This window comes from Eurosta solidaginis, chromosome 5, assembly GCF_040869045.1.
Source record: "Eurosta solidaginis isolate ZX-2024a chromosome 5, ASM4086904v1, whole genome shotgun sequence".
NCBI classification, from domain to species: Eukaryota; Metazoa; Arthropoda; class Insecta; order Diptera; family Tephritidae; genus Eurosta; species Eurosta solidaginis.
The window spans coordinates 55044852-55057500 of record NC_090323.1 but is presented as its reverse complement, the minus strand read 5'-3'; the positions used below and the strand labels follow the sequence as shown (position 1 = coordinate 55057500).

At 36.8% G+C, this 12649-nt stretch overlaps 1 protein-coding gene across 4 annotated transcripts in view; it reads right to left on the bottom strand.

Moving 5' to 3' along the window:
- knrl (knirps-like) overlaps window positions 1-12649 on the bottom strand; it is a 188258-nt gene that overhangs the window by 148969 nt on the left and 26640 nt on the right. For 3 of the 4 annotated variants that reach the window (XM_067757509.1, XM_067757508.1, XM_067757507.1), the window contains exon 2: window positions 2363-2427. In XM_067757509.1, the coding sequence (XP_067613610.1) occupies window positions 2363-2389 (27 nt within the window). In that variant the 5' untranslated portion in view covers window positions 2390-2427. Of the gene's footprint in view, window positions 1-2362; window positions 2428-2918; window positions 2989-12649 lie in introns of those variants that run through there. The other variant, XM_067757510.1, reaches the window with a different exon arrangement.

The window sequence follows — 12649 nt, the reverse complement described above, 5'->3', positions numbered from 1 at the left end:
ACAAGCATTTGATAACTGACATTCTTCTAAAATCTCAAGAGTTGTTACGAAACAGTGGCAACCCAACTTAAGAGTCAAAGCGTTTCTCAGCAAGAGAGGGAACTTTTTATAAAACAAAACATGCTCTTACTTAAGTTGAAAAAAAGATAATTTTCAACTTGTAATCACGCGTGGTTCTCTAATTGGCCTTATATGTAAAACTCTAATACAGAAGATGTATAACTTATTTCTAATTTATAATGCTTCATTACTGCTACCAACCAGTGGCGCGATTTACTAAATTTTTCAACAAAATTTAAAGCAGTAACTAAGCTTAAAAATAGTTTCAACAATTATGCCATTCGTTAACTTTTGTCAACCCCAAACCTCGACAAAATAAACACAACTGCTATCGTTGCCATTTTTACAGTTGACAATTGTTTGTTGTCCTTGTTGGTGTGACTTAGCTGTAAAGAATGTATTTAATAAATACTTGGCAAGTGTTCTTCAAACCAAGCTAGTGCATCACTTATTTGACAATCCAACATATATTTGGCAACGGTTAAAATCTCGGTTTTAAAAATCGGCTAAAGTTAGTGAACCAAGCTATAGGTGTTTATTTCTCACAATAATCTGTGGTACCACCTTGGAAAAATTTTTGTTTACTCTACCTCAACTCGATATCCAAGGTAGGATATCGACTAGAGAAATATGCTGGATATTCATTTGAGAACTGTGCGTCTCTCAAAATCGCTCAAAGTTTGGAAAATAATTTGGGAATGACGTTGGAGCTCAAATCGAGAACTATAAATTTAACAAGATTTCTCAAAAGTTGGATAGGTATTGGAGAATTATGTTAGATACTAAGAACGAGAACCACCAGATACCACAGCGGGTTAGGGAGATTAGAATATACCTGCGGCAGGTGTGCCTGTCGTAAGAGTCGGCTAAAATACCAAGTTGATTTAAGAGGTTGTGTAGCGCAACTCCTTCAAGGGATTTCCAGCGCAATATATAGCTTCTTCAAACCGACCCAATTCAGCCTCACTCAGCCGTGGTGAATCTTGTTTATTTAACTGCCGAGGCTCTGGTTACCCCAACTTACCAATGGATCTACGGGGTCGGAGGGCGGTATGGCCTAGAAGGTGTAATATGGTCATACAATCATCAATCAGTCTGTATCCGCCAAAGGACCATCAACATCGATAATACTCCTCAGGGCCTTCGGAGAGTGTCCTTATCGCTACAACAACAACAACAGCAGAACTATCAGGTTTAAGAATAATTAGAGAATTATGTTGGATATCAACTAGATATATATTTCTCTAAGGCTGGATAAATATTTTTTCCATGTTCGTAAGGTAAACAAAATCCAACTGTTGGCTATATGAATTTTAAACCGTCTAATCTCAACTGTACCAAAAATGGACTATAGAGAATCAAATATGAATCAATATAGGCAAAGGAAATCAATCGCAGACCAATCTCTTTAGGGATTAATTGAGCAGACAGCAGTAATTGCAGATGTACGTCTAGGAAACTAATACTTTAAAGTAAATAGAGCTCGCCCAGGGATAAAGGTAAACCACGTCACGCGTAACTTTACCAGAAACAATAAATTGCAGGCTTTTTGAGAAGAATTTAGTCGGTTGGTTATCGGTAACAAGCGATATCGACAATTTTTTTGTTTATTATCGGCTTATAATTGATAGCGCATTATTATCGCAGAGTTATCGGTTTGTTATCGTCTAGCTATCATCGATTCATCAGCTTTTTATTGGTTTTTTTATCGACGGTTTACAGATGTGTCTTAGTTCAAAAAGCGATAACACGTCGATAACATATTGGTTACACTCCGGTAAGAAGTCACTAACTTTTCGATAACAAATACATAACTTTATAATAACAAGTCGATAAATTTTCGACGACAAATCGGTAATTAATTATTAACGAATGGATAGCTTTTTGATTATATAACGTTAACTTTTTCAATAAATAATCTATAACTTTTCGACAATGTTTTGTAAATATGCTATATAAACTTAAATATTTTGCGCTGAAATTTTTGTTTGCAAAATATATTATTTTTAAGTACATCAAAAAGCCATAGTTTCCTCCGATGTTGCTACTAAGTTGTTCAGCTACGACTACCAAACACATTCAATAAACAAGATTGTAGATTCGTGCTTTGAAATGATGACACCTTGCTTAAAATAAGTGTGTGAGAGCAGCGTAGTTGACTGCCAAAGCATTCTCTATCTATCAGCGAGCTTGAAAGCGCCACATGACCATCACTGGCTTAAATGGTCGAAAGCGATCTTTTATTGGCTTTATGTTACACAAAAATTAAAAAAGAAAATTAAACAAAATATATATCACTTACCGCATACGGATTATCTTGGTTCATCATTGCAATGGCCGTTTATGTTTAAATTTACTTAAAGAAATCTGAAAACAATATAAAACAGAAAAAATTATTTAAAATAAATAATCTAACATACAAATTAATAAAATATCGTTTTTTTTTTTTAAATCATATCAGTTCTAGTTACATATTTTTGTAAACACATTTGAGGAGTTTTAAACAATAAGATCTTAGCTAAATACTTTGCGTTTTTGGCGTCGAGGATAACGTTGTTCTTCCATGCTGACTCCTGCTTTCGCTATCATCGCAAGTATTCAGCAGCATCACCACCCCACATTCATATAGTTACTGTTACATACAGACGCACTATAACAGCGATCAGCAAGCGCATAAAAATGCACTGAACAAATGCAAGTAATCACTTAAAAACTTTTCATTCGGGCGATAGTCGCCTAATCGCGAATGCGCAAACTTCTCAAACTGTTCACAACAACTAATACTTAAATAGAAACAGTTAGCATTTGATATATAACCGAAGGCGCTACCTACGATAAGGTAAGTCTTTACCGCATACCCTTTGCCTAAACAGGTGCATTTCCCTTGTCTTGCACAGGCCCGCCACTTTGCATCAGTATGTTATCTCGGCCAACCACTAATTTTGGTGTGTCTGGAGATTGCGCGTGAAGTAACGTAGTTTCTACCATCTCCACCCACTACAGGTTGCTTGGAAATTGATCCACTCACTCAATATTGCCGCCACCAGCCGCCTGTCCCACTAACGTAACTGATCTATAATACACTAGTCCGCGTTATCGATAACACTCCCCAAAGCCTTCGTCATCGTTATCCGATACACCATTCGTTGAAACCCGATCACCGATTACACCAGCCAGCTACCGTTAGGTGTTCGTCAATCCACACACCGTTCACCCGCCTGCCCACTGATTCCACGAGCAACCGGGCTCTGTTTATCGATCTTACTCCACTGTCACCCCTTCCAATAATCAGTGGTTGGTTTAAGTTTAAGATGAAATCCACCTTACAAAGCTACAGCGGCAGTATGGAAGGAGTGCCAAATGTATTTTTGAGCTATCTGCAAAGCGCCACAGAATGGTAGTTATATTCTATATTGTGGGCTATGATATTACACACATTTCGAATGCTATAGATTTGTCAATCCTTGGTCAGAGCGTGATCGATTTAGTTTCGCGTTCGTTGGTCCGGGGTAGCCAGTAACTCGAAATTACAGACAACTCTATTTCCATCTGCTACAAAACGATCATTCTTCCCCCGATATTTCCAGATGTTGGCGTATGTTAATTTGCATATTTGTAGAATGTCTTCAATAAAAATAACAAAACCGAAATCATTACATGCAAGTTGGAGTGCATTAAATAGGTCTTTTTATCATTTTTCTTACCTATGTATATATAACAGTATTTTTTAAACAAAACAAAATTATAAACATACCAAATCAAAAACTTTCGTAAAACTATAATAATCATATACAAGTACAATAAGACATGAGACATTTATTCAGTTGCAATTTTACATTGGCTGCACCTAGAACTTCTTGTTTTAATAAAATATCTGCTGTAATGGTAATAAAGTAGAATATTCTAAACGGAAAATGAGGTCTAAATGGCAAATACAAAAATCAGACAAGTGTATGTAAGTATGTAATAATGCAGAAGACACAGCAAACAAATAGAATAAATAATTTAGCAGAAGAAAAATATAAAAACAAGTACACAGTTTTTTTTTTGCCTAAAGCGATTTGCTGCACCCATTGCAAAGTACTTACTATAAAAAATAATCGTACATACAAGCTTATATTTTAGCCCAGTTAACATATTTGTGCGATTTGAAAATGAGCGAAGTATTAAAATAAGCCATATTAGCAGGCGACACATATTAGTTTTCAAATATTTTAATCATCTTTGAATTGAAAACGGAATTAAAGAAAGCCACTTTGCTATACGTACAACTGAAATATTGAACTCAAACATAAAACTGATCGATTTCAATAAATTCAATGTTGTTTTTGGACAAAGTAAAACATAAGTAGTCGGTCAGAAAATAATATAAAATATAAAAGATATATATATATATATAATATATATATATAAATATATAATATATATATATATAAATATATAATATATAAATATATAATATATATAATATAAAATATAAAATATAAAAATTATAAAAGAAATGCTGTCTTTATTATACTCAGTTGAGCAGAGCTCACAGAGTATATTAAGTTTGATTGGATAACGGTTGGTTGTACAGGTATAAAGGAATCGAGATAGATATAGACTTCCATATATCAAAACAAGTAAGGAAGGCTAAGTTCGGGTGTAACCGAACATTACATACTCAGTTGAGAGCTATGGAGACATAATAAGGAAAATCACCATGTAGGAAAATGAACCTAGGGTAACCTTGGAATGTGGTTGTATGACATGTGTATCAAATGGAAGGTATTAAAGAGTATTTTAAGAGAGAGTAGGCCATAGTTCTATGGATGGACGCCATTTAGGAATATAGCCATAAAGGTGGACCAGGGCTGACTCTAGAATTTGTTTGTACGATATGGGTATCAAATGAAAGGTGTTACTGAGCATTTTAAGAGGGAGTGGGCCTTAGGTCTATCGGTGGACGCCCTTTCGAGATATCGCCATTAAGGTGGACCAGGGGTGACTCTAGAATGTGTTTGTAGGATATGGGTATCAAATGAAAGGTGGTAATGAGTATTTTAAAAGGGAATGGGCTTTAGTTCTATAGGTGAACGCCTTTTCGAGAAATCGCCATAAAGGTGGACCAGGGGTGACTCTAGAATATGTTTGTACGATATGGGTATCAAAGGAAAGCTGTTAATGAGTATTTTGAAAAGGAGTGATCCTTAGTCCATAGGTGGCCGCCGTTTCGAGATATCGCCATAAAGGTGGACCAGGGGTGTCTCTAGAATGTGTTTGTACGATATGGGAATCAAATGAAAGGTGTTACTGAGCATTTTAAGAGGGAGTGGGCATTAGGTCTATAGGTGGACGCCTTTTCGAGATATTGCCATTAGGGTGGGCCAGGGGTGACTCTAGAATGTTTGTACGATATGGGTATAAAACGAAAAGTGTTACTGAGCATTTTAAGAGGGAGTGGGCAATAGGTCTATAGGTGGACGCCTTTTCGAAATGTCGCCATTAGGGTGGGCCAGGGGTGACTCTAGAATGTGTTTGTATGATATGGGTATCAAATGAAAGATGGTAATGAGTATCTTAAAAGGGAGTATTCCTTAGTTCTATAGGTGGACGCCTTTTCGATATATCGCCATAAAGGTGGACCAAGGGTGACTCTAGAATGTTTGTACGATATGGGTATCAAACGAAAGGTGTTACTGAGCATTTTAAGAGGGAGTGGGCATTAGGTCTATAAGTGGACGCCTTTTCGAGATATCGTCATTAGGGTGGGCCAGGGGTGACTCTAGAATGTGTTTGTACGATATGGGTATCAAACGAAAGGTGTTACTGAGCATTTTAAGAGGGAGTGGGCATTAGGTCTATAGGTGGACGTCTTTTCGAGATATCGCCATTAGTGTGGGCCAGGGGTGACTCTATAATGTTTGTGCGATATGGGTATCAAACGAAAGGTGTTACTGAGCATTTTAAGAGGGAGTGGGCATTAGGTCTATAGGTGGACGCCTTTTCGAGATATCGCCATTAGGGTGGGCCAGGGGTGACTCTAGAATGTGTTTGTACGATATGGGTATCAAATGAAAGGTGGTAATGAGTATTTTAAAAGGGAGTAATCCTTAGTTCTATATGTGGACGCCTTTTCGAGATATCGCCATAAAGGTGGACCAAGGGTGACTCTAGAATGTTTGTACGATATGGGTATCAAACGAAAGGTGTTACTGAGCATTTTAAGATGGAGTGGGCATTAGGTCTATAGGTGGACGCCTTTTCGAGATATCGCCATAAAGGTGGACCAAGGGTGACTCTAGAATGTTTGTACGATATGGGTATCAAACGAAAGGTGTGACTGAGCATTTTAAGAGGGAGTGGGCATTAGGTCTATAGGTGGACGCCTTTTCGAGATATCGCCATTAGGGTGGGCCAGGGGGACTCTAGAATGTTTGTACGATATGGGTATCAAACGAAATGTGTTACTGAGCATTTTAAGAGGGAGTGGGCATTAGGTCTATAGGTGGCCTTTTCGAGACATCGCCAATAGGGTGGGCCAGGGGTGACTCTAGAATGTTTGTACGATATGGGAATCAAACGAAAGGTGTTACTGAGCATTTTAAGAGGGAGTGGACATTAGGTCTATAGGTGGACGCCTTTTCGAGATATCGCCATTAGGGTGGGCCAGAGGTGACTCTAGAATGTTTGTACGATATGGGTATCAAACGAAAGGTGTTACTGAGCATTTTAAGAGGGAGTAGGCATTAGGTCTATAGGTGGACGCCTTTTCGAGATATCGCCATTAGGGTGGGCCAGGGGTGACTCTAGAATGTGTTTGTACGATATGGATATCAAATTAAAGGTATTAATGAGGGTTTTAAAAGCGAGTGGCCCTTAGATGTATATGTGAAGGTGTTCTCGCGAAATCGACCAAAATGTGGACCAGGTGATCCAGAAAATCATCTGTCGGGTACTGCTAATTTATTTATATATGCAATACCACTAACAGTATTCCTGCCAAGATTCCAAGGGCTGTTGATTTTGCCTTGTAGAACTTTTTCATTTTCTTCTACTTAATATGGTAGGTGTCACACCCATTTTACAAAATTTTTTCCAAAGTTATATTTTGCGTCAATAAACCAATCCAGTTACCATGTTTCATCCCTTTTTTCGTATTTGGTATAGAATTATGGCATTTTTTTCATTTTTCGTAACTTTCGATATCGATAAAGTGGTGGATTATGGTCGGATTTCGGCTATTTTTTATACCGAGATAAAGTGAGTTCAGATAAGTAGGTGGGCTAAGTTTAGTAAAGATATATCGGTTTTTGCTCAAGTTATTGTGTTAACAGCCGAGCGGAAGGACAGACGGTGGACTGTGTATAAAAACTGGGCGTGGCTTCCACCGATTTCGGCCATTTTCACAGAGAACAGTTACCGTCATAGAATCTATGTACCTACCAAATTTGAGAAGGATTGGTAAATTTTTGTTCGACTTATGGCATTAAAAGTATTCTAGACAAACTAAATGAAAATGGGCGGAGCCACGCCCATTTTGAAATTTTCTTTTATTTTTGTGTTTTGCTGCATCATATCATTACAGGAATTGAATTTTGACTTAATTTACTTATATACAGTAAAGATATTAAATTTTTTGTTAAAATTTGAATTAAAAAAATTTTTTTTTTTAAAAAGTGGGCGTGTTCTTCATCCAATTTTGCTAATTTTTATTTAGCACATATATAGTAATAGTAGCAGCGTTCCCGCCAAATTTCATCATGATATCTTCAACGACTGCCAAATTACAGCTTGCAAAACTTTTAAATTACCTTCTTGTAAAAGTGGGCGGTGCCACGCCCATTGTCCAAAATCTTACTAATTTTCTATTCTGCGTCATAACGTCAACCCATCTGCCAAGTTTCATCGCTTTAATTGCCTTTGGCAATGAATTATCGCATTTTTTCGGTTTTTCGAAATTTTCGATATCGAAAAAGTGGGCGTGGTTATAGTCCGATATCGTTCATTTTAAATAGCGATCTGAGATGAGTGCCCAGGAATCTACATACCAAATTTCATCAAGATAGCTCAAAATTTACTCAAGTTATCGTGTTAACGGACGGACGGACGGACGGACGGACGGACATGGCTCAATCAAATTTTTTTTCGATCCTGATTATTTTGATATATGGAAGTCTATATCTATCTCGATTCCTTTATATATGTACAACCAACCGTTATCCAATCAAACTTAATATACTCTGTGAGCTCTGCTCAACTGAGTATAATAATTAGGATCGAAAAAAAATTTGATTGAGCCATGTCCGTCCATCCGTTAACACGATAACTTGAGTAAATTTTTAGGTATCTTGATGAAATTTGGTGTGTAAGTTCCTGGTCACTTATCTCAGATCGCTATTTAAAATGAACGATATCGGACTATAAGCACGCCCACTTTTTCGATATCGAAATTTCGAAAAATAGAAAAAGTGCGATAATTAATTACCAAAGATGGATAAAGCGACGAAACTTGGTAGGTGAGTTGAGCTTATGACGAAGAATAGAAAATTAGTAAAATTTTGGTAAATGGGCGTGGCACCGCCCACTTTTAAAAGAAAGTAATTTAGAAGTTTTGCAAGCTGTAATTTGGCAGTCGCTAAAGATATCATGACGAAATTTGGCAGGAACGTTACTCCTATTACTACATATATGCGTGCCTAATAAAAATTAGAAAAATTGGAGAACGACCACGCCCACTTAAAAAAAATGTTTTTAAAGTAAAATTAAAAAAAAAGTTAATATGTTTACAGTATATAAGTAAATTATGTCAACATTCACCTCCAGTAATGATATGGTGAAACAAAATATAAAAATAAAAGAAAATTTCAAAATGGGCGTGGATCCGCCCTTTTTCATTTAATTTGTCTAGGATACTTTTAATGCCATAAGTCGAACAAAAATTTATCAATCCTTTTGAAATTTCGTAGGGGCATAGATTTTATGACATTAACTGTTTTCTGTGAAAATGGGCGAAATCAGTTGAAGCCATGCCCAGTTTTTATACACAGTCGTCCGTCTGTCCTTCCGCATGGCCCTTAACACGATAACTTGAGCAAAAATCGACATATCTTTACTGAACTTAGTTCACGTACTTATCTGAACTCACTTTATCTTGGTATAAAAAATGAACGAAATCCGGCTTTGACCACGCCCACTTTTTCGATATCGAAAATTACGAAAAATGTCATAATTCTATACCAAATATGAAAAAAGGGATGAAACATGGTAATTGGATTGGTTTATTGACGCGAAATATAACTTTAGAAAAAACTTTGTAAAATGAGTGTGACACCTACCATATTAAGTAGAAGAAAATGAAAAAGTTCTGCAGTGCGAAATAAAAAGCCTTTGAAATTTTGGCAGGTATTGCATATATACATAAATTAGCTGTATCCAACAGATGATGTTCTGGGTCACCCTGGTCCACATTGTGGTCGATATCTGGAAAACGCCTTCACATACACAACTACCACCACTCCCTTTTAAAACTCTCATTAATACCTTTAATTTGATACCAATATCGTACAAACACATTCTGGAGTCACCCCTGGTCCACCTTTATGGCGATATCTCGAAAAGGCGTCCACCATAGAACTAAGGCCCACTCCCTTTTAAAATACTCATTAACACCTTTCTTTTGATACCCATATTGTACAAACGCATTCTAGAGTCACCCCTGGCCCAACTTTATGGCGATATCTCGACCACCACTCCCTTTTAAAACGCTCAATAATACCTTTAATTTGATACCTATATCGTACAAACAGGTCTAGGGTCACCCCTGGTCCACCTTTATGCCCATATCTCGAAACGGCGTCCACCTATGGAACTAAGGATCACTCCCTTTAAAACACTCATTAACACCTTTCTTTTCATACCCATATTGTACAAATTCTAGGGTCACCCCTGGTCCACCTTTATGGCGATATCTCGAAACGACGTCACCTATGGAAGTGAGGATCACTCCCTTTTAAAATACTCATTAATACCTTTCATTTGATATCCATATCGTGCAAACAAATTCTAGAGTCAACCCTGATCCACCTTTATGGCGATATCCCTAAATGGCGTCCACCTATAGAACTATGGCCCACTCCCTCATAACATACTCTTTAGTGCCTTTCATTTGATAGACATGTCATAAAAACACATTCCAGGGTTTTCCTCGGTTCATTTTCCTACATGGTTATTTTCCCTTATGTTGTCACCATAGCTCTCAACTGAGTATGTAATGTTCGGTTACCCCCGAACTTAACCTTCTTTACTTGTTTTTCTATGATATTCATTATTGTGTCTAAATGGAAAATTCTATCCAAATTTTGATACTAGCCTGTTTAGTTTTCTCTAGATTATTCTAGATGCTCTGTGTGTAAAATATTCTATCTAGCAGAAGAAAGCTTTAATTTTAGGGAAGGGTTTTTAGCTTGGATGCAAATGAACAGAAAAATTACATTGAAGATAGAAGGAGGGAGCTTATATCGTTTGTACCTGCTTCTTCCAGCGGAGTAGGGACCGGCCTCTTCCTCTGCTTCTATAGGCGGGTTCCGATAAAAATACTTTCTTAGCCGGAGCGTAGGGAATTTTTTTATATATGACTCCTTTCCAAGCTATTGCGAGAACGCGAAGTTGGACGATGAGCAGTGAGGCATCCCTTGAGTTTCGAATGTACAATTATTTTCCCAATGTCACAGTTGCGCAGGATTGTGCTTCACTGCCGGCGATTGCCAGCCTAAGAGGAATTGCTTCCATCCATCTTGGAAAAGCTGACTTGCATAGGCCATTAATACTTTTAAACCGTACAATCTCAGGGGAGGATTTACCGAATAGTCTCGTATTTGGTGTATTACACAATTTTGTCAAATATACAAAGTGGACATGCTCATCGTCCCATTTTGGTCTTATTAAGCGGCGATGAGAAATGAATATCAAAAAATCCACACACAAATTTCAACAAGATATCTTAAAATGTACTTAATTATAGTGTTGACAAACGGACGGACGAGCGTGGCTAAATGAATACCTTTATTTATCCTGATCATTTTGATTTGTGGAAGTCTATACTATAGTCGATTAGTGTATGCCATTGCAATCTGCTGTAATGTCAAAAAAGTTAATATACCCTGTGATCTTTTTGCAACTGAGTACGAATATGTAATATAAACATATGTCATAACATAATGTCGATAAGTACGAGGATTGTAAGAGCAGAGCAAGAAAAGCAAAGAAAGAAAGAATAGCTATCGATTTTATCGAAGAGATACAACTTTGTTATCGAAAAGTTATAGATTTATTATAGACAACTTTTCGATTGTTTATTAAAATGTTATCAATATATGCCAAACTCGTTATCGAAAAGTTATATAACAATTTTTGTTGTTATATCGGCCTACTGATTTTAAGATCGCGGGTTCGAATCGAGCTCAAGGCTTAACAATAATTTTTTATCATTTTTATTGTTATGATAAATTTTTTCTTAATTGAAAAAATTTTTTTAAATTAGAATAGAAGAAAGAAAAAATTTAGACAACTGCCAAAGCTCGTTGTATAGATCCATTTCGGGAACTGCTAAATTCCTTCATCGGCAACGTTTAGGCGCCGCTGCTATAACCATTCAGACATCACAGCGGTTTTTTGTTTGTCTTCATTAATCCCACTTCTATTCTGGTTCGTGCCAATTGATATTCACAACACTGCGACATCTGTTGCAGAATGGCTGTGAAAATTGGACTTGTTTGTTGGCAATGCTGCCATAGTGTCATATTTTATTGACACTTTTTCCCCGTGCTCTGGGATGTACTAACAATTTTTGTTGTTATATCGGCCTATTGATTTTAAGATCGCGAGTTCGAATCGAGCTGAAGGCCTAACAATAATTTTTTATCATTATTATTGTTATGATAAATTTTTTCTTAATTGAAAAAATTTTTTTAAATTAGAATAGAAGAAAGAAAAAATTTAGACAACTGCCAAAGCTCGTTGTATAGATCCATTTCGGGAACTGCTAAATTCCTTCACCGGCAACGTTGAGGCGCCGCTGCTATAACCATTCAGCCATCACAGCGGTTTTTTGTTTGTCTTCATTAATCCCACTTCTATTCTGGTTCGTGCCAATTGATATTCACAACACTGCGACATCTGTTGCAGAATGGCTGTGAAAATTGGACTTGTTTGTTGGCAATGCTGCCATAGTGTCATATTTTATTGACACTTTTTCCCCGTGCTCTGGGATGTATTAACAATTTTTGTTGTTATATCGGCCTACTGATTTTAAGATCGCGGGTTCGAATCGAGCTCAAGGCCTAACAATAATTTTTTATCATTATTATTGTTATGATAAATTTTTTCTTAATTGAAAAATTTTTTTTAAATTAGAATAGAAGAAAGAAAAAAATTAGACAACTGCCAAAGCTCGTTGTATAGATCCATTTCGGGAACTGCTAAATTCCTTCATCGGCAACGTTTAGGCGCCGCTGCTATAACCATTCAGCCATCACAGCGGTTTTTTGTTTGTCTTCATTAATCCCACTTCTATTCTGGTTCGTGCCAATTGATATTCACAACACTG